A 23,876-nucleotide genomic window follows, 5' to 3' on the forward strand; every position below is an offset into this window, starting at 1 on the left:
CATAATCCGCTAGTGACAGTAATGTAACAGAGCATCACAGAGGAGGCCATTTGTTTGGCTGTGAGATAAGACAGATAACATTGTGACTGAATGTACAGGAAGTGTTGGCATTTAGACAGCATTTATTGAAGCATGGCCACATCACAATGTGTGTTGGTGTATTGATGACACTAAAGCAGAGCAGTGGCCTAAAACGTAGGTCTAGTCAGTCAACTAGTTAACTCGTTGGCGCATATCGCCATCTAGTGGAAGAAGCTGAAACAGCATCTAAAACGTGACAATCACAGCTGCCCTACTTTCTTTGCTCTTTTATTCTCAGATAACAAAAACACACACATGCACAAACATAATAATTATCAGTTTTAAGAGATAAATTATCAGTTAGTAAAGGGAACTTTTGGTTACCAGACGAAGACTCTCCCAGCAGAGATATATAATGAATTCCATAACTTATTCCCACCTGAGGTCAAACCTCTGACTTGACATCGGCCTTGCAGGATAATTTAAATAATTTATTTTTCACATACAACCTCACATTTGAATGAATAACTCAGTCCAAGTTTTGGTCTGCAGCAGTTGTATAACTGTGTTATTGTTACTGTAGTTAGATGGAGTTCAAAATGTTTCTCCTATTGCTTGAATATTAAACATCATCTTCCTCTTTAACTAGGAATTACACTATGCAGGATTTAGGTTTGTGTTTACTGTGTAGAGATGGGATAATGTATTTAAGCAGCTCTGTATTATAATGTTTTTTTTCCATATTGTATTATATATATAGTATTGTACCATGGGAGTGATTTCTCTTTGATGTGAAGGTAAACCACAGAATGAAACCTGACACAGACAGACAGAGCAGCCATTAGTCACCTCTCAGATGTACTAGTGTGTCTGTGTGAGAGAGAAAGAGAGAGTGAAATGGAGAGGAAGAAAAAAACAAGACAGAGTGTTTTTGGACTTTGAAGGTCAGATCCTGGCCTTGCTGAAACAAATTAAAAAGATAATCTCATCTCATTTATGTTGCAACTTGTTTAAGATGTTGGCCTTGTACAAAGTCTGGATTGATGCCGTAGCAAATTAAAAAGATAACCTCGTCTGCGTTATAATATGTCCTATCACTGAAGCGCTCACATACTGGCAGTCATCAGTTTAAATGTGTGTGTGTGTGTGTGTGTGTGACACTCATTTGCAACCCTCTCCGTCCAGCTCTGTCATTTGCTGTGATGATGACTTTCACAGAGGACACGTAATTAGCTAACATCATCAAGTAGTACCAGTTCACTACAAAAATAGCTGTGATGGATTCAAACACACACACACACACACACACACACACACACACACACACACACACACACACACACACACACACACACACACACACACACACACACACACACACACTGCATGCCTCATTGTCTGTCCTTATAACAGAAAAATGTCAAGTAGTGTGTGGCATTATCAACATGCACAGCTTGTGTTCACTGCATTTTCACCTGCAGAGGGCACACACTGTTCTACTGAGAAACACATCTTATGGATGATTTATGGGTAAAATCCATGTATTAGTCACTTTTAATGAGATTCCTTTCAAGAGAGATATGCAACATAGACAAGATGCAGTCTTGCTGTCAGTTCAATTGCTGCAAAGCTGAATCACTGAAAGGACTTAAATCATTCAAAGCCTAAAAGGCATTCATTTTAAACATAGGCAGTATAATAAAATCAGACTTTGACAGTGTTAAAATAAATTGTACCGATACTTATTTAAACATAAGACCATTTGAATTCTTCCCTTGAAGCAATGGTTAGGAGAGGGTGAGACTGAGTGACAGCTGTCTGGACGGGAGGGTAAACACACTTGTCATGATGTATCAGTAAATTGGGGGCTGACTGTGGTGAGAAGACACTGCAAAGACACTAGCTGCTCCCATAATCAGAGGTGGAGGCCATGTTTTGAGACACCAGCACATCAGTCAAGTGTTTCTCAGCATGTCAATATGCAATGTTAGGCCATAGATTGATGTAAAGGGTTGCTGGGTTTGATTTAATTAGTTTAGAACTAAAAGGAGTACACAAGCTACTCTGTAGGGTTATGAAAATTATCTGATCTCATGAATTTTCAAAGAATATTTAATCTTTAGACTAAAGTGATGCTTTTCTTAAATTATGGAAAATAGACATGTTGGAGATATAATTCTTTTCTCTATAACTTTATATAACACTTTCCTAAACAGAGTTATAAAGTGCTTAACGGTAAAACAAAAAGAGTAAACCATAAAACTGCTAAAATAATTAGATGATTGGAAGAATTCAAAAGGGGAACACAAAATTAAACATTAAAACAATGAGTAGCATATCAAAAAGAAAACCAAAACAGGCTTAAAAAAAAGTAAGAAAGGACCTAAAATTGAGCCTTGGGGGACACCACAGATAAGGGAGGAAGGCGTGGATGAGATTCTCCCAATTTCAACAGTGAAACCTTTATCACAAAGATAAGAGTGAAACCAAATGACAACCATATCTTAAATACAAACCCCCTTTTCCAAACATTCAGTTACAATTAACTGGTTGACAGTATGTGATATGCAAGAGTATTACATTTCAGTGCAGCCATCAGTGTTGTATCAAGTGGAGAGAACATGGAGGAAGCGCGATTATCTGCTGTGTGTTGTTTCTATTTCCAGAGCTTTGAGGTTTCTGATGCATGGTGCAGAGAAACTCTGCAAGTAGCTCTGCTCAGAAGGGGTTTTAGTATTTGAAGAAAGGAGTGTACAATAGCATTTCCAAACAAGGCTACCCCCTTTGTAAAATCTACCCTCTTTGATAAAAGAAAAAAAATGCAGAAATCTCCTGAGTGCACAAAAAGGTTGCATACATTTCCAAACTTTTCTAAGAAAAATAAAGCGTTTCCAATGTTTTACACACTCCTCTATGTCTACCTAGAAACATGAAGGTAAATCTAGTATGATGAATCATCTTTCATTGTTTTTTGGATAAAAAAAGGGCTGGATGACAAAGTGCAGTCAGAAGAACTATGACAGGCTCAGGATGACATTTAGAAATGTTTTCTTTATTGAGAACGTAAAGAAAAGCACAGCAACACCCATTTCAGCAAGCCTACCATAAATCAGACGAGTCAGTTTCCCTTTTTATAAAACATTTACATCTAACAGTGCCTCCCTCTAGACATACATGATGTAATTATAAAAGAAACACCCACAGTACATTGGTGATCAAACTACCAGAACAGCCTTATCTGGTATGAATGCTGCCTCGGCAGATTTACTCTGGCTGGTAGGCAGATTTAGTTTCTGAATATTAAACCTTCCCTCAGGTATTAGGCATACTCCTCCAGTCTTATTATCATACCAGATGCTTTAGTAGTCTCTGTTAGAAAGCCTAAGTTACATTCATTATTTATCATTACTTGGCGTGACCTTCTCCACTATCATACACCTCATGACAAGCAGACTGCACGGTACAGCATCACAACAGCAAGTTCTGCATGTAACTATAATGGACTAATGCACAGATTAAAGTCACCTAGATGATTGAAAAGAGAAGCAGGGTAGTGAAGTACTGGTGCAGGTATATCATGTTTACAATACTGACATGAATAGTCCTCTGGTTAATGATGACATGTTTAATTCATGCATAAGCACAAACAGGACTTAACATCTCCCATGTGCAAGACTTAACACTCCGGAAAATGTGGAATGATGTGTTTTACTGAGCCATACAAAGCAAATAAATCTTCATCTTGTTGGCTGGCAGCAAAACATTAGTGCAGCCATTATGGGATATTAGCAATATATTAGGAGAGTTTTATTGAAGTCAGTGCCTTTACAGAATTCAGGGTTTTGTCTTTAAATGCCAGTTCAGCTGTGGCGTCTTAAATAGTAATTATTTTTTAAAATCCTGGCTGTTTAGGTTGTTCAAACAAATAACTGACCAGGTGACACCTTAAACCAGATACATTTAAAACCATAGAGATTATATGTGAAATGTGATGATACTGATAATGAGAGCTTAGGTTTGTGTTGTAAGGTTAGTTAGAGGAGCAAGGTTACAACTCAATTTCAAAAGATAAATTTAGGATCTAGACAATTACCTCTAAATATATTTTGATCTATCATTCCTCTCTACAAGCCGCTCCCGCTCCCCTCCCCGTCGTCCACAATGACCGAACGCTTACGCAGCACAGAGTTCCCCTTCCTACCGCTCCTGGCCTGCAGGGGCAGCTTGGTCTGGCAAGGGGCGCGGTACTGAGGCAGGCCAGTCTTGGTGGTATCCAGTTCCTCCGGGTCATCCTGCTGGGCCCTGAGGGCAGCGATCACATCCTTGTCTGAGGGACTGAGGGTCAGGCAGCCGCAGGGGTGACCGCTGTCACCAGCTTCTCCAGGCTCTCCCACCTCCTCTGGCTCATCCTCCACTGTCATGAAGGCGTCACCCCACAGGCTCTCGCAAAGATCCCGGCCATGCTGGTACATCTACATACGACACACACACACACACAAAATATTTTTAGGAAGTAAAGACATACCTACTGTTCGAAAACCCTCTGCTGATGATGGCTCCACTATAGGTGATGCCCAGTGGTGAAAAAGTACTTAACTTAAGTAAAAATTGGGGTAGCAAAATGTACTTTAAGTCAAAATAAAAAATCTAAAGTAAAAGTGCTCATTATGCAAATGGACCCTTGTCAGAGTGTTAAATTATGAAGCCCCCACGGTCGAAAGATTACAGTTTTTTATCTTATGTGAACAAGATAATCATTTGTGTGCACAAGTTAATTTATCTCATGCAACAAGATTAAAAAAAGCTTTTTTCAGGGCTTCAGGGCTCTGTTGTTAGTTTTGTTGCAAGACAGGTTACAACTTTATCATCCCTATTAGTACATGGTAACACAAATCCCTGCATAGTTTTTTTTTTAACTTTAACACCACAAAACTGAAAACACCTGTGTGAGTATGAAGAGCATTTTGACCATAATAATGCTTCATATTTTATGAGTTGATCTAATGTTTTGAATGTAAAATCTGTAATAACTAGTAACTACAGCTGTTTAATAAATCTAATGAAGTAAAAGAATGCAATTTTATCCCCTGAAGAGCCTGAAAACATTACTTGACCAGATGTACTTAGCTCTTTTCCACCACTAAGTATTAGAGTTAGGAGAGCTCTCAAGTAACAGGTACATTTCCACACTGACGTTGCATTTTTGAGTGAATGCACTCTATTTGTGTGGCTTTTCGCAACATTCTCATAGTATAGCCTTTCTTTGCTTGTAAACATCCATCACAATAATTGATTTTGCCCTTTCAGGGCTGCACCAGCCTTGAAAGCAAAATACCCTCTGCCAGGTGTTAGAGGGGGCTGCAGGCACCTGGCAGCTGCTCTTACAGCCGGCTTTTGTCTGCCTCGCTCACTCGCCTCACCTTGTCTCCAGCAGCCTTGAGAGCAAATTATAAGACATGACCTTGAAAAGTTCACACCGGTATCTGAAAGACTTCATCTCTGCTCCGTCTTTACGGTAGAGCGACGATCCTGTCAAGCCTCACGGAGTAGACGGACAGATCTAAACTAATCATTAAGGTCACTTCCAGCACCTTTTGTGCTGCTATCTGACAGAAAAGTCATTACAGTGCTCAGTCTTTACAAAGTTATACTTTGAGGAAAAATTCCAATTACTGCTGACATTAGCTTTGTGGTTTCTGGAGCATGAAAAATTATACTCTTCTCTAATAAGACACAAATGCGGATTAAAAGGATATTGCATAACAGTGCGAAAAAACAAATCATAATTTAACATTTGAGCTGTTTAAAACCTTCATAGGGTACTGTAAATGGCATAGGACTATACTCTCAGAAATAGTTGGGAAAGCTAATTAGTGAAGTTTCAGTGACACACACACTGTTTAAGCTCCCACTCTCTACCTCATAACCAGTCATTCAGATGTGCTGCCAAGTCACCGTCTGTTTCTCCTACTATACCTCGTCCTGTCCCCTATCTACTCTTCACATAACTTCCACCATATCTCTCCAATGCATTTCTTTCTTCTCTTGCTGATTGCTGCCCTTGCTGTTTGTATATCTCTCCTATTCTCCGTGTGCTTCTCTGTTGCGCACCCCCACCCTAACGTCTGCTTCCTTTCATCCTCCTGTCTGTTGGGGGATTAAGACTGAGTCACACAGGGTGCTCGGAGAAGAAAAAGCTGTAATATATTTACCGTGTTCGAAGGACAAAGAGGATGACGGCTATTTCTCTCCGCGACATATACTCTCGGTCTGACACTTAGGTCTTATCGCAGTGACCCTGTAATACACATAGAGGCGCGCACACACACACGCATTCTGTCCCATCCCCAGGCAGACGTGGTTTGCTGCCAAAGCTAATTCAGTACAAGCGCAAGTAGTTTTAGACGACATGGTGTGATCGAATAAGTGAGATACAGAAATTTCCTGAGGCTCTATCCTGTCCCTTCAATCCTTATCTTATTCAATTCTGCCCTTCTCTGGCCTAAATCTATGACATTACACCTTGTGTGAAAACAGGAAACAGAAAACAGAATCAGTAAACCGGGTGGTGGTGACAAAAGGTGCATTCTCTCTATAGCAGCCATCTATTGCAACGATTCTCTTGGTTCTTGGTCAAAATCAGATTTAGGAAAAGGTAAATTTCATTCCTTACGTGACAAAATAGAAACGATCCTGATTTGAGAATATATATCAGACCATTAATTCACCATATCTGATCCACAGATGCTGCTCTAGATGTGTTTCATGCCAACATCCAGCACACACACGCGTTCACTCTTTGCAGATGTAACCTCATTCCCACAAAACCAGGGGCAGAAAGAGTAGCTAATGCTGAGCTAAATCAGACTTTGGCTGGCAAATAATGTTACCAATGAGTACAAAGACTGAGAGAGAGTGAGAGTGAGTGTGCCAGAGGGATTTTTGCATGCAATGGATGTGTGTGTGTGTGTGTGTGCGTGTGTAACTGTGTGCCTTTATGTAAATGTATTAGCTTGTTTCTATGCAAATTGACACCTACTGCAGTCAGCATTTACTAATCCTGTCTGTATCTGTGTATATTTATTCTACACACACACACACTCCTACATTTTGTGTCTGTCAAGTGAACTTTTCAGGAGCTGGGAGAAACACTGATTTGTGATCACTAAGGGGTTTTAAAAGGTTTCATGAGTGCTTGTTGTCCTGCAGGAGGTCATAATGGAAGTTGAAAGGGAAGCTTGAAAATCTCTCAGATTTGGTTGATATTTTCATGGACAGACAGGGATGGATGTATCTGTACACGTTTGCAACTTCACTAACCCCTGCAGCACATCTCGGCCATGAGGTGCACTAAAGTGCTGTGAGCTCAAATCTGCCATCTCTGCTGGCTGAAAAGAAAACAAAATGAAGCTTCACTGCTGTGACCTCCAAAAATGTAGAGAGAGGCAGGCACTTGTTTGCGGTCTCTCTGAGAGGGACGATTTGTTGTTGAAAGCGCTGAGTGCTGTGACTCATTTCTTTGTATTCAGGACCTGTTTAAAACACTCAGTTTTGAGAGCTACTTAAATTTATTGGAACCTATTTTGTGCCATTAGTCGTGTCCTACATGAAAATGGGCCAATACAAGCACAAAAAGCACAAAAATAAACAGGCACAGAGGCGCACGCTACACGCACTAAAACACTCAGACATTCTCTTTTTGCATTTCCTCACTTAATACAAATCTGTCATTTCTAGCAATCATTTAATAGCCACCAGAGAGACTTAATAGGTCTGGTGCCTGGGGGTGTGTGTTCATTTGCTGGTGTGTCCCTCTCTCTCCCTGTGTGTGTGTGTGTGTGTGTGTGTGTGAGAGAGAGAGAGAGAGAGAAGGAGAGAGATAAAAAGAAAGAGATAAAGGGGGACAGAAAAAGGGGAAATGGAGAAAGAAAGGGACACAAACTTGCATAGATAGATAGATAGATAGATAGATAGATAGATCGATAGATAGATAGATAGATAGATAGATAGATAGATAGATAGATAGATAGATGGTGCCCTGGCATTTTGTGTGTGACACTTCGTTTGCTGTCGGTCCCAGCTGCACACCAGCCCCTTCGGTCACTCTGCCTCTTTTTAAATCACCCAGCTGGTCTCTGCCCACTGAAGCAGCACCGAACCTTTTCATGCTTCAGCCACTGCGCTGTTAACCCCTCGCTTACCGCTCTCGACCACCAACGTGCTGACTCTACTGTGACACAGTACCTGACTTTCCACCTGCGACACCATGCTCAAATGACAAGCTTTGAGGTCAATCAATGGGAGTCAAACCTCTGACCCCTCTTCCTATGCTGAGTTCTTTTGGCAGGAAAATCTTTGCTAATGCATGACTGTACTCTGCTGACATCAGTTTATATTCGTGCAAATACTAAAATATCTTGTTACAGTTTAACGCAACAGCCTCTATATTGGAATTTGAGGTGTTTTACAATGGGTTGAAAAACTGAAAATGTCATATTTTATACTGAAAAAAACACAAGTCCCAGGTCATGAAAACAGTCAATCACAGATATGCCAGATCACAGCCTACCTGCTGATACTGAACACAGGTTCCAGTGCAGTTCTGTCCCCTGGGGTCTCTGGCCCAGTTACGAGCACACGTCAAGTCCATCCTGCATGCATCAAACCTGAAGACAGATATGTAAATTCTCTAAATAAAACATCTGAAACATTAAACTGTAATTATCTCATTTGAATATTATCAGCCCAGATTCATGTTGTGCACCAGAGAACTGAGGTGTCACTTTTTCAACTGAGGTACCCCATATCTTTAAATTAATTGTTAGACATTTTGGGAAATACTATTATTCTCTTTCTTACTGAAAATTAGAAGAGACGATGTTTAACATTCTTATGTCTGTACAGGTAATATGAAGCTACAGCTCTGCAGCTGCTGGTTAGCTAAGCTCAGCGTAAAGACTGGGCAAAGAGGGAAACAGGCAGCCTGGCTCTGTCCACAGGTAACAAAAATCCACCTACCAGCACCTCTAAAGCTCACTAATGAACACAGTTTATCTCATTTGTTTAATCTGTACAAACACCAGAGTGTGAAAACAACATGTTGTGGTTTCATGGGGGGTCTATTCCTTGGCGAGACTCAAGGTGACTCCCAATAAAACCACAACTATACTCATTGGCTTTTGTATGGATTAAACAAACAAGATTTCATCTGGACAAAGCTGTTTCCTTCTTTATGCTAAGCTAAGGTAACCAGCCACTGGCTTCTGTTACGTATTTAAAAGACATATATAAGAGTGATATCGATCTTCTTATATAACTTTTGAAATACACATAAGCAAATTTTTCCAAAATGTCAAATTATTTCTTTAAATTGACACATGATACAGTAAGCATAAATACATAAACCTTAAATTTAATTACTTAAAAGTATACAAGGCAATTTTTATTAATGTTTTTCATGACAACAATCACTGATAGGACAAGACAATATGCCTATTTTATGTGTTTAGTATATAGTGCATCTGTCTCTATCAGTCTTTCTACTATTTTTTTCCAGTTTTGTCACATCTTTTTAACAAAGCAGTCATGACGTGAAGCTGCTTCTCACTGTGTTGGGATCCCCTGGGTGTCTTCATGTATAATTGGTCTCACCTGTGTCATACAGGTCTATGCTGTTCACGGGGCTCTCTGTCTTAGTACGGATAGACATGCTGTTGTTACACTGGCTGGTAATTTCTCTCCTGACAGCCTTATAGGTGAAGAGGGACAGATACTGATTTTGATTTAGGCTTGCTTGGTAATGTGTCTGGCAGCCTCACCAATCACGGCAGAAGCTGTGGCAGAGCGGCACAGCCTGGATGTATGAGCGGCGGTGGGGATGAGGCCAGCGCGCGGCATCAGGGGAGCAGCGGTAAAAACACGACACGCGCTTCAGGAAGCCTTCACACCTGATAAGAGAGAGAGAGGGGGGGAAGCAGTTGGCACAAACATGATGTATAGTGACGCCTGGATTTAAACATTTATCTGCCCTGGGAAGACTGACTCAGCATAAGAGGTCACAAGGGGGATCAAAACAAAAAGATGTGATAACCTAGTAGTAGATATTGGTATTGTTATGATGTTTATACTACTTTCAAGCTGACTTCCATTATTGTATTAGTAGTAGCCTCGTTTTCTTGTCACTGCACACTTTTCCCAAATTCACCACCAAGGTGCCTTTTGCCACTTGACAGGGATTAATGTAATAAAGACTGTCTTGGTTGAATAAAGGTAAGTGTGTTCACTCCACAGACCAACGGAACATATCAAGGTTATTTTCAATTTTGGGTTTGAATACTTCACTCAATACAATATTCATTGAAGCCTTGGAATAAACAAGTAAAGAACTACTAATGAAACCTGCAGTGCCTGTATTTTGGTCACTTGGGGGCAACAGAAACAAGCTGTAAACACAACATAATCCCCTTAAATTGATTCTGGGAACTTGTTCGCAAATAGTTGCTTATTTACACATCCATCATTTGGACTGGACTTGCACTGGACTACAAAGATGGCTACTGAGTGAGACTTACACAGGGCTGAGAGGCCCACACTTGTCCCAGGGTTCGTTCTTGTTGATAACAGAGGGAACATGGGAGATGTCTTCGATGTCTTCTTCTGTGCAGCAGCTATCTGTCAACAGCAACGACAGGAGAACATGTCAGCCAGGAGCTCAGATGTAGTTTGATATTGTCATTAAACCATTAAATATATAGTGTTTCCACCCAGGTAAGCACACAATCACTCACTGTCGGCGTACAGCGCGCACTCCCTCAGGTGTGGCTCCGGGCTGGGCGTGGCCTTGTGCTTTCCGTCCCGAAGACACACCCCCTCCGGGCGTGCTCCACCAATCAGCGCAGCCGCCAAACATGCGCAAACCAATAGCAGAGAGCGAGAGGTGACACCCATCTCTACAGCCACAAACAGGTCTGCGGAAAAGAGTTCAGCACATTGGACAGCGGCAGGTACAGGATAAGATAAAAATGTTACAGCATGTTACAGCAGTACAGAAACAAGTTAACAGATAAGAACTAAGAGTGATAAACACAACAAAATGAAAAGTCAAGTAAATGGATATCAGTCTATACATAACAATACTTAGACAAGATTGTAGAAGTTGTGGAAGTAGTAATGGTTCTGGTAGATGTAGCTATATGTATATATTTAGGCTACATGTTATAAAGGTGAAGTAATGGAAAGAAGAAGAAAGTGTGAAAGTATATATATACACACACACATAAACACAGTATATACATATATATATAGCCTATACATAGGCTATACACTTATTACCTGAATCACCAGCAAAATATAAAGATAATGCACACACAATCTAATGCCATTCGACAAACCTGCCCTGAATGCTATGTTTGTGAAGCTAATGTTGAACTTTTGTTGAGGTTTTTATATAAAATAATGTTAAATTACATTTAACATATGGTTCCGCTATTGTCCATTGCATATGTATCAGTGAATGAGATCAATGTCTCTGGCTATCACAAATCCTATTGTGGCTGTTTATATCAATTTCCAATATAAATATAAATTACCTCCATGAAATAATTCAACAGCTTGTTGATACATGATACACAAAGTAGTTTTCACGCCCCCTAGTTTACCTGCTTCATTCATTATGGCACATAGTGAGTTATGGCGTGTGAGTGAGACATCCAGCACAGGCTGTTTAGCTCCGTGTGCGCTCTGCGTGTGGTGACCTAGTAGACAGGGTGAGCCTAATTAGGTGGGATTGAGACATCGTGCTGAGATGGATGACATGCGTAGTTGTTTAATCTGACAAGCGGCTGGCCGATGTGTAGCCTACATAACACGAATTAAACAAATCTGTCGGACATGACCGCATGGCCCCTGGACAGGAACGGTGTGGCTCTGATTTTACACAGAGATAAACGGTAAATATGGAGAGATTTGGCACTACTCTACATAACTTCCAGTTTTAAGATATCTGATATAGTGGATTATTGAAAAATCGATATGGCCGTTGGATGCACACTCAATAATTTTTGCTGTTATTCAAAAATATCCTACAAATAAATGTGAATCAGTTAACCTTGAAAAGAAAAAAAAAATCAATTACTTATGACACATGATACTTATTATCATGAAAATGTATCCATGAACACTAGCTTTGGGATGTACAAAACATATTGAAAGTGAAGCTCAGACAGTAGCTTTTATAATCTGCAACATATGAAGAACATCTTAACCAAAGGCTGCAACTTTAACAGATAAAAGGGACGCAGTTGTCCAAACCTTCGTAAAAAAAAATTTTTTACGAAAAAAATACATTTTTTTCCTATGATGTATTTTAGTGCTTATTGCTGAGTTAACAGTGAACTCAAGGCACTTTATGATGTTCTTTCATCTGTTGTAGCAGCTTTGGCACAATAAACGTCCCCATATGAACCTGTAGTTTTGTGCTATAATAGTATCACATCCCTCTGAATTTTACTTTAAAATTACGACGACCTGTCGTATCAAGTGTTGCTAAATCTCTCTTGTAAACAGTTTAGATTGACATGCATTTTTTTTTACCTGTCGGTGGGATAAAAGATGCTTCGTTCGGATTAGTTCCTTCTGTTTGTTTTTTTTTAAAAACAAAACAAGCGGTGAATGCTTTGCTGTTGCTGTGCGTGTGTTTTCTCGGTGGCTCCCCGGTGTGTTGCTGTGGATGCAGCGTCTGTACGCGGTGCTCGGTGCTCCGGTCTCCTCCTCTCTCTGTCTCCCTCTGTGCTGTGATCTCTGCTGCCCGGGGGCCGCTGCTCGCCACTTTGTCACCGGTTTATATGAAGGACATTTCTTCCACCAGGCAACTCACCCCCTCCCTCTGCCCCATGCTGGGAAGCCCTCTCTCTCTCTCTCTCTCTCTCTCTCTCTCTCTCTCTCTCTCTGTCTCTCTCTCCTTCTCCCCCCCCTCCCTCCCTCCCCCTCTTGCACACACACACACCTACACACACACACACACACACACAGAAAAGACTGGGCTCCCTTCCTTGTTAATCTCCCAATGAGACGTTTACCAAATCCTCCTTGTTGACAGCCTTCCTTCCACACTAGTCTGTCCAAGCAGCGTCGAAGACGGAAACACCGAAATTAGATTTCTCAAATTGATTTAAAGGCAAAGCCGAACCTATCAGGGATGTGTTGCCCTTGATGTTGAGAGGATCATTCACAGGTGGTGCTGAGTCACACCTGTCCTCCCAACCACCAGCTCTCTCTATCCACACACACACTGAGGTCAGGGCTTTTTCCAGATGACAGGGTTAGAGGAGGGTATAGCTGAGATTTAATACTGTATGTACGATATGCTGAGGACAGGGAACACAAATCTCTGCGGAACAAAACACCACAAACTCAGCGGCAAGCTGCTGCACATTGCAAAACCCTTCCTGTTATCATTAACAGAGTTCAGCCTATTTTTCTGGTTGTGGTTATTTTTTTGCCACCTGTGTCTGAGGACATGTCAGTGGATACATGTGGGTCATCTGTGTGCAAAGTAGGAGCTGGAAATGTTGCCAGCAATGCTATACCAAGAGGTGTAATCCCTGAAAGCAGTTTATTAATTCTTTCCTTTTTGTTGACAGACCATTTAAACATTCACATGTGGGGTTTGAACAGGGATATCTGTACACATGACAATGGCCAGCAAGTCTGTTTTTCCACCATGTGTGCATTATTGCTCCTGGCTTTTAATCTCACCTCCCCTTGGACCTGCCAACCTAATCCCTGGCTGGGTGCCTCTCTCTCTCTCTCTCTCTCTCTCTCTCTCTCTCTCTCTCTCTCTCTCTCTCTCTCTCTCTGAGTGCCCTTCCCAAGGCTTTTGGCCACAGAAGAGCAGATGGAGAGTGTCTTGTGGCCTAGATACGTCTGCCTAAAACCAAGACTGTGAAATTGGTGACATGCCTTACACATGATTGGTTTTGGCAACAAAAACTGTGCAGGGACATGAGACCAGACAGATCGGCCATCAAATAAACACACAGATTGAGTGCAGATGAAATGGTCTCGATGGAGAAGCGCCGTACATGCTCAACTCAGATTCACAGTGTATGAGGAGGAAATGAGGTCTCACTTGGGCCCCGTTGTCCACCAGACTGTTTCATAACTGCAGAGGGTCGTCACCACTGAGCACTTTATTTCTAGGGGTGAGAGCAGAGGAGCGAGAGGCAGACAAACAGCTCTCCATCTGGTAATTAGAGGAGGAATAACGATATCCTTTGTGCGAGAGCTATTCAGGGAACAGAGAGAGGGAGGACAAAGCAGGCCATCATGGCTCTCTGTGTACCCTTGTTGTCGTTCTCATTTAACAGGGTTGGGTCACTGCTTGCATTTGAGCCTTAGGCTGGCCCTCAGCTGGCAAACAGTGTCACCCATCCTTGTCGACTCACTAACTGATAGACATTCATTCAGAGTTTCTTTGATTTGCTCCATTGACCTATTTCAGACACTTTAAACAGCAGTACATCTGCATGAAAATAAAAGGTGAGAAGTGGAGAACCTGTCTGAAAACTCTTTATGACAGCAGGAATACAAGATGGGTTGTGTACTGCAGTGAATCCCAAGCAGGGGTGCACATACCCCATGGGGTACTTCTGCAGTTGCCAGGGGGTAACTATGTGGAAAGCTCAACAAATTAAATCAACTCAACTTTGATTTAAGAATATATCCACATTCACTAAGAAACCTAAACATTGACAGTTCAACTGTATGAAAAATATACTTTAACAAAATCCACTTTTATATAATTAATTGTGTTCAATAACAACCAGTTTATAATCCCTTAATGAGACCACACTTGGAACACAATGGGTGGCGCAGATGAGCTCATATTGCTGTGGGGATACATCAGATACTGGTTCACTGCATGTTGAACATTTTCTCTCATGGAAAGTCAGGGAGACTTCAGGGTCTGCATCTATCTCCTCAGCATGAGGAAATTCAATGCAGAGGATGTTTAAGATGATCTTATACAATAAAATATGGGAAACTCCTTAAGCTAACTGAATGCTATCTGGTCATTTTGAAAATGATCCTGCATTTTATCTCAGCCAGCTGGAGTTTATATTACTTTGTAATATTTAATAGTAAAGAGAGACACTAATGTGAGTATAGAAGCTACTCTCAAAGAAAGGTCAAATTCAGTGACCTTTCTGTTGACAGAAATGTCACTGGTCAAATACCAAATTGTTGGTGTTGCTAATTGAGGTTTTTGCTAAGACAAAGTTTTTCAAATGTCACTGGGAATCTGAGATTTGCAATTTGATAAATATGCACAAAAATGACAACTGACTAGATGTTTTTCTACTAAATGCTTCATTGAATAACTTAGACCTAAAGTTAGATGCTAATGTACAGTAGTCTACCTGGATTGGACTACACTCTCTCTAAAAATCTTTATTTTGTATCTTCTAAAACATATGGCTGTGACCTTTTTGTCTGGATGTTTGCGCATCCATTGCAGGTGTAAATCAGAGAAGAAATCAGCACACTAGAAAATATTTCACCATTTATTCAAAGACAGCAACATGGATTATTTTGAAAGTCATTTTCTGTATAATCAGCTTACACTGAACAAGCATCAGTGTGGGCCCACAACCTCACAATGTAGTTACATAAAACATATAATCAACATGAGCAATGTGACATTATGTGTAAAAAATAAACAACTAACTCACTGTCATACAGTCACACAGGCATTTAAAACAAGGCAACTTTATGACAAAGATTAAAAAAAAACCATCAAATACACAGAAAAAACCCATCTAAGATTCTAGTTGTTTAGCCATTGAGCATTTCCATTCTGTTTCATGCATTGAAAGATTTGTGTTTAAAAATGTCACTGTCCTGGGTCGCTATATGTTGACATGACAAACACATCCAATATCCAGTGAGCTTGTGCTTTGTTGTTGTTGGAAATCATAGAAGTAGTGAAGTAGTCCAAGTTCTCCACCCTGTGGTCACATGGCAGCACTGCATTCAAAGTATTAGTGCCCATATGTTATTATTCATCTATGGCCAGGACCATTGTGAAACACTTACTTTGAAACCATACCATGTCTTCTTGGTAAAACTTAATATCTGTAGGAGCCCTGACTGACTTAAGTTGATTTTTGATTGTTTCCACATCTTCACAGCATAAAGCTGAGATGAATTCAGTTGAAGTGACCCATTTAATTTGAGGAGAAGCATCTCGGTTCAGTTCAACTCTCTCTGTCATTTGTAGCATTGTTAGAGAGAGGAGGCTGAGTCCAGATCTTTGATGAGGACATTGTTCCTAGTTGGTGTTTGATCTTAATCTCCGTTCCTGGATTTTCTTTCCAGTGTTCATGGTCAGGGTAGCGACCGCATAAGTGGACAAGATCATGATGGTGCTCCCCACAAACTGTGACGAGGCTCCCCGCTTCCCCACAAACCGCCAGCCACGTCTTTGTAAGTAAGCGTCTGCTGCCTCCACTGTCTGAGCAATGGGCTCCATACCTGCTCCTTTAATATCCTGGAGGTGTTGGTGAATTCAAAAGTCAGTGCTTCTCTCTGTCTCTCAGGATGGACTGTGTCCCTCTTGTCGAAGCTCAGAGCACCTGGTTGCCTTTCCCAAACATGTTTCTTTATGTAGTCGGCCTTCTTTGCACACGTCAAATCCTCAGGCTCAGCTGGGTGCCAAGATACGTCAACAACACCTGCAAGAGATTGACAGAATGAACAAGGTCTCCTGGCAGAAGAGAATGTACTACAACACAAACTGTCCAGACAGGACTCAATAATAGAACCAACAGATGTCATTAAGTCTGACCTTCCTTTAGACCTATTTCAGGACCAAGGTCAGCACCAGTAATACAGTTCTGAATACAAACTATCAGCAAATCACCACCTAATCCTACCACCTGTCTGCTAAGTATCACAAAGTCACAAAAAAGCACCCTAATGTGTTTAACCCTTTAATGTTATCTTATACAGCACATTTGAAAAAATCTTGTTGAAGATTATAGGGCTGCTACTGACGATTATTTTCATTAGCGATTAATCTGACAATTATTTTCTTGATTAATTGATTAGTTGTTTGGTCTATAAAATGTCAGAAGATGGTAAAAAATATTCATTGTTTCCTAAAGCCCAAGGTGACATTCTCAAATGTCTCCTTTTGTCCCGGCCAACAGTCCACAACCCAACAATACCCAGTTTAGTATCATAGAAGACTAAAAAAGCCAGAAAGTATTTACATTTGAGAAGCTAGAATCAAAGAATTTGAATTAAAAAAAAGGACTCAAAATGATTAATTGACTATTAAAATAGTTGCTGATTAATTTTCTGTTGATAATATTAATCGACTAATCATTGCAGCTCTAGAAAATTAGTGGCACTCATCTTGACTGAGCCATCTCTAGCACCAGCAAGCATTGCTAAAGTAGTGCTGAAATATCTCAACCACTATAGAAAAGATTCAGATAAAATTTTGACATTTGGTAACGATATCCATGGTGCACAAATAATGAATCTGACTGTGGGATCCTGACTTTTCACCTAGCGCCACCATCAGGTCAAATTTGACATTTTTCCAAATTTTGCCAAAGTGTGTTTTCTTGTGTTTGAATACATGTCAGCAATGATCCGTAGAAAATCACAAGAAGAAGATGCTTTTGCCCCCAAAAACTTTCAAGCTGTTGCATCACCACACAGAGCAACTCTGATCTATTTTTATGAAGATTGCACTGCATATTATATGACTCTTTGTTTCAATTCTATTTATTCATTTTTAAAAAAGGTTTCATGGGTATTTACATGTATAATGTTTTATTTACTGGATTTTTGCTCTTGTCCATTAAAATGGATGTGTAATTAAAATGCCTGTTTTCTCACTTGAAAAAAAATCTACGCTGGGGCGCCTCGTAGCCTAAGATGCATATTGCATAACTTCAGACTTTTGTTGGATGTCATACCCCAGTTTCCTGTCTCACTGCACTTAAATAATAAATAAATAATCTTATCTAATATCTATTATATGCAGATTGTTACAAGTGTACTTTTACTGTAAATCTCTACTGTTTTGCAGAGGCTCATAATTTAAAAACTAGTGTTCAACTAAGAAATACAAAGATAATACATTTTTATGGATGTAACCATTAAAGAGTCGATTATGATCTGTTGATTGATTTTTCAATTTCAAATTAAAATGCAATAGGATTTACTTTCCCTAGTAAATTACAATAGTTAAAGCCTCCTCTCTTAAATGTCTACTTAACCACCTTCCAGTTCAACGGAAGGTGTTCAGGTGAAAATCAGTGAGAGAAAACCGATTTCACAGCACCTGCTTCTGTACATTGTTGTCTTCCTCATCATCTCTCTGATATCCAGATTATTGCTTTCTGTGGGGGAGCCTGTTGTTTATCGTATCTCATTTCCACTGCTCACATAAGAAGGAAATCACTAGCTAGGAAAATGAAATACTATATATAAAGGGAGAATCTCTGAGCCATGGTCAGACTGAATTTTGACTTTAAGGAGAGGATAAGGAGACACACAAGAGACATTTCTTAATGCCTGAGCTGTGTGGGTGCACCTTTGGGGAGATATATCTGATGGCAGACACCCAGACAGATTCATGTTTGTATTACAAGCACAGACTCTGCAGCTGGAGATGGATGGCAGAGGAACGTTCAGACAAACAGCTGTGTTTGTCCCATAACTCTACTTCTGATCGATACGCAAGACAAACCTCGCTTTCCCTCTCACTTTCTCTGCAACACTCCTGTTCTCAGGTCTTTCTGCAGCCTCCACATCATGCTTTTAAATGATTCATATTCCAAACCTACACCCAGTATTTATTCAAAATCAAACGAGACTGGTTGGCATATTCAGCACCTACAATTATGTAGGTTTGGCAGTTTTTAAAGACTCAAATTTAACAAACCACATGAGCATTTTTGTCCACATGTAAGAGGTCAGTGGGCGTTGCATCAGTCTGAGCACAAAGCCACAGCTGTGTGCTACTTTTGGGATGTTGTTGTGTACTCTTGCAGGACTGCGTCATCGTAATAGGCTTAGTTGTGTGTGTGTGTGTGTGTGTGTGTGTGTGTGTGTGTGTGTGTGTGTGTGTGTGTCTATGTGCGTGTGTGTGTGTAGGTAAGTCTTTTCATCAACTGTCTGAGGGACTAAAAACACTGGATGGGCCTTGCCAATTCTGCTCTGATGCTCCACCAATTACCATTCATACCAAATACTAAAACAAACACACATACACACAAACTCACATATATATGAAAGAAAGTGTCTTGACTTCAATCAGTTCATCCCTAAAAGTGCTTTACTCCGATAACATCTGCCTTTGTTCTCTCTGTCTCTTAGTTGAGTCCTCTGTCTCCCTGTTGCTTTAGCAAAGTATTAATGAATAATACAACAGAGTTCCTATCATTTCTTCTGTCTCCTTTCTTCTTTATCTTTCTGTTCCTCCGAAGATCAACCGATACTGTACAAAGGAGACAGCGAAAGCTCTCTCAGCGTCAGTGTTGTTTACATTGCCCTGAATCAAGAAGACCCACTTGAAAAACATTCACAAATCAAACTGCAAATGGAGGTTGCACAGCCTATTCATATGAAATAAAGTCTCCTAAACTGTTGAAAAAATATTTTTCCTTCTGTATAAATTCTGGAGTTAGAAACACAGTACTGAGACAGCTCTTATTAAAGTTTTAAATGATCTTTGCATATGCTTAGATGCAGGCAAGACTTCTGGCTTTTTTTTTTCTTTTACCTCAGTTCTACATTCGTTGAAGTGGATCACAAAATATTGGATTGACTCAAAAATTAGGTCTAAGGGGACCTGTCCTAAACTGGTTTAAATCATATTTACAGAACAGTAACTTTTTTGTCTCTATTGGAGCAAGAGAGGTCTAAACAATACAGGACTTTATACGGAGTTCCTCAGGGTTCAATTCTTGGTCCTATTTCATTTCATCATAACATGCTTCAAAATGGCCGTATTATTCACAGTAGCAACGTTTCCCATCATGATTATGTGGACAATAAATATATATTCAGTGCATTGTGCAGATTAATAACTGGAAGTCACAGAATTTCCTTCATCTCAAACAAAATTGAATTTTTCTAAATTTTTGGGGGGGAAGGGGTACTCTACAACATAGGCAAGAGATTAGTGTTTACCTTACCTCCCTGTCAATTCAAATCTCATATCAAGTCAGGAATCTGGGCATAGTGATAGACTGTGGTCCGTTTCCTGGTTTACCCCCCAAAATCTGTAAAAACTGTATTTTTTTCAGAATACAGGATCCAGACAAAGACAAGACTTACACTGGCCTCCAGTTTGTCATAGAGTTGAATTCAAAACCTTACTGCTTACATATAAATCACTAAATGACTGACTACAATGACTCCTACAATATGAAACAGCCAGACCTCTTAGATCCTCTGCAAAACATTGGCTTACCACACTTGTGGAACAAATTACCAGATGATCTGCTATAAGGTGTGCCCCAATTCTGACCACATTTAAAGCAGACTCAGAGTAAAACCCTGTTATTCTCTGTTGCTTCTATTTAGTTTTTGTGTCTTTTTTCATTTTTTATATCAGTGTTTCCTTCAAATGTGTATACATGCTCACACCCCTTGTTTTAATAATTCTTTTAAAGTTAGTTTCCAGTTCCTTTTAAAGTTTAAACTGAATATATGTATGTATGGGATATATAAATACATTTCCCTTTCCTAGTCCCAGATGTGGCCTATTCCCAGATGTGGTTTACCAGCACAGATTGCCGTTTTTCTAAGTGGAGGGAGAATATTTGCTCATTACATGTATGGATGACCTTGGGTGAATGGGTTTGTGATTGTGGCGTGTGTGTGTGTGCATGTGTGTGCATGTGTGTGTGTGTTGATGTGCATTTGTTCTTTTGTGTGTTTTACCCAGTGTGAATGGAACAATCCTCTTATGGTGTCCATTCGTCAGGAGCAGCAGTCTGTCATGCAGTGCTGAGGAGGGTTTAGGGATCTCCTGCTGGGCCAGGCCTCTGGGCTGCCAGCAGGAGAGGCACCTCCTGATTCAGAATGAGACTCGGTGGCCATCAGGATTACCCACAATGCCCACTGCTGCTGTCTCGCCTTCCTAATTGGTGACGTCAGTCCGTGGGTGTGTGTAATTACAGATTGAAGCACAAAGACGGGGGAAAGAATAATACAGAGAGGAAAGAGAGAATGAAATGGATTTTCCTTATTTATTATTTATTTAGTCTACTCTGTCTAGACTGGAATAACAATACAAACACTAAAAAAACAGTTCTTATATATAAGTTCAGGAAAAACTGAAAAATAAAATCACTGCAATATAAATACACAATTATGAGATTATATTCATGATTGAAAGCATGATTTGTTCTCTTGGAGCTATAATAATCAAAATTCTACTTGAATCTTTTTTTTTGGTTTATTCTAGACAGACACAAGTGTCTTATGCTCATTACTGTGAATAAAAAACAGTATTGGTGTATTGGTAGAAAAATGCAAGGATTATAAAGACAACAAAAGCCTCTTTCACTATAGGTATAGGTATAATTACAGCAAGCTTAAAACTGGACCCAGGTAAGATGGCTGTCATATTGTTCCCTCTCAGAATGGCATGTCATTATAACACGTCGCATCTAGTATTTTATATCTATGCCTTGACTTTAATTATGTCCTGGTAGGGTATGTGTGTGTTTTTAATTCTGGCTTCATCGTGACCTTGTGATCGTCTTACAGATTAAGTAGTGCTTCCAGTGGAACTCTAATTGAACTGATGCAGAGATTGGCATGTACTTTTGAATGAGAGTGGAAATAGACCAAAATATTGCTCTGACATTCTCCTAGCATCTCAACTCAGATGGGAATATTCTCCTAGGATCAATCAAGCATACATTTAATCAACCAGGAGGTAAAATATCCTTAAACAGATTTGTAATTCCAGATAATTCACTTGTACAATTCAACAGGAAAGAGATTGAAAACTTTGAGGCTAGAATAAATGACATGACATTACAATCCACCTTGCCTTTACAGGCAAACAAAACAATGTACAATACTGTGCAGCGGTCATACAAAGGCTCTGCTGCACTGCCATCTCTTACCACAGGGAGTCACAGTGGTGATCTGTTATTGTGAGCTGAGATGAGAAGTTACTGTCAGGAAATTATAGAGCTTCACATTATTAATGAGAGGCTTTCTTTAGTTTCACTGAAGTCACCTTAAAAGCCACAGTACTGACACACTCTCACATGATTCTCCTGACTCCTTGTAAGTCATCAGGTGCCCTGTTTGCTCCAGAGAGCTGTGCATGTTTCCTGGTAATGGTGATCCTCTAGAGGTCTCTCTCAACGCAAGCATCTTGTTTGCGTCTGTGTGTTCACATGTGAACCCAGTCCACGCACACACACACATAAACACACACACATACACATGTGCAACCTTATGATGTGCATAGAGCATTTAGTAAAATACAGAGGCTTGTTTGTGCCATGTGTTTGGTGTGACTCAGTTGGTGTTGTTGATACTGTAAAACTATAGAAACAGAAGCCTTTGAATATTTTCTCTTTCACATTCTCCTTTCAAGAGGGCCTCAATGAACAAACAGAGGCTTTAAAAGGCAAATCAATTGATGTTCAACTTCCTACATGACTCTAATGTTTGAGGAACATTCCTGTTTATATTTAATATGTTATTTTAATATTTCACATTAATATTGACGTGATTTTGCTATTCCCCCTTCAGCAGATGGATTCATCTAGTATTAAACTCTGCACACACATCATTCTGCACAGTGAAGCTCAAACATTCAAGTGAAGTAACAAGAGGCAAAACACATTTTTGAGTGGAGGGGGACTTAGGGTTAACTTAAGGGTTATTATGTCTCTGAGCATCTACACTGCTAGGCCATATTAGGTTGAATAACAAGTGATAGTGTCTTTCAGCTTTAGCAATAGTATTTTATGTTATTTTTTAAAAGAGTACTCCAGCAATTAAGTATTGGATTTCTATAAAGTTGAGGGACTTGTGAGAGACAGATAAAAAAAAAAATAAAAGAAAGATATTCTGACTTCAAGTGAAACTCCCAAAACTCTGGATCCTACACTTCCCATAATACAAGTGATTGCATCTTTCATTAGACCCTTCCTGCCTGATGAAGTCACATATCTTTCAAACTTCAATCCCGAACACTTCACAATGATTTAATAGAGGTCCTAAAAATGAGGACGATGAGAATGACAGACACAGGAGGCAAAGAGTGACGAGAAAAACCTCACCCATAGTTACTGTAACAGACAACGACTCACTATAAGAGCACAAAACAATTAGTAATGCTTCAGTAATACATGAGTCATGATGATCTAATACTAGATCCGGAAGGCAAACAGTATCTACCTTGAAATATAAAGCTGTTTCTATCAAACTGCTAGTCAGATCTAAACATCTACATGTTGATGCATGGCGGTCTTTGAGAGAATGGTGCAATAAAACCAAATACATCTAGCAAGTGCCAGTTGACAAATCAGGGGAGGATGAGAAAGAAAATTTCTGTATTAATTTTGTGTCAGGGATCTGACTGTCACTTGTCAGCTTTATTAAAGATTGTTTCTTTTGAATGTCGGGTCATGTAGCAACATGAAGATGTTTGCATTCATTAAGGAATTAAATCATGCACTAGTTATGCATTACTTAGATACATGTTTTGTAACCTTGTTATAAAGTGTTATATGTTTATATATAAAACTTTTATATTGTATATATATTTGTTTTATGCACTGCAAACTATAGGGCCTCTA

At 39.8% G+C, this 23,876-nt stretch overlaps 1 protein-coding gene and 1 long non-coding RNA gene across 2 annotated transcripts; both read right to left on the reverse strand.

Annotated features, from left to right (window-relative positions):
* Positions 1 to 3,052: 3,052 nt before the first annotated feature.
* rtbdn (retbindin) lies at positions 3,053 to 12,870 on the reverse strand. The gene is made up of 6 exons (XM_042393759.1): positions 12,613 to 12,870; positions 10,809 to 10,988; positions 10,593 to 10,692; positions 9,840 to 9,968; positions 8,591 to 8,687; positions 3,053 to 4,493 (listed from the first exon to the last, which is right to left on the reverse strand). Exons 2-6 carry the CDS (start codon positions 10,966 to 10,968, stop codon positions 4,146 to 4,148), a joined length of 834 nt encoding a protein of 277 aa, XP_042249693.1. The 5' UTR covers positions 10,969 to 10,988; positions 12,613 to 12,870; the 3' UTR covers positions 3,053 to 4,145.
* A 2,701-nt stretch (positions 12,871 to 15,571) lies between these two features.
* On the reverse strand, positions 15,572 to 21,212 carry LOC121884140. The gene is made up of 2 exons (XR_006092307.1): positions 20,989 to 21,212; positions 15,572 to 16,754 (listed from the first exon to the last, which is right to left on the reverse strand). It is a non-coding gene; the product is annotated as an uncharacterized LOC121884140 (long non-coding RNA).
* Positions 21,213 to 23,876: the final 2,664 nt, after the last annotated feature.

The sequence above is a fragment of the Thunnus maccoyii genome, chromosome 18 (assembly GCF_910596095.1).
Source record: "Thunnus maccoyii chromosome 18, fThuMac1.1, whole genome shotgun sequence".
In the NCBI taxonomy this organism is placed as follows: Eukaryota; Metazoa; Chordata; class Actinopteri; order Scombriformes; family Scombridae; genus Thunnus; species Thunnus maccoyii.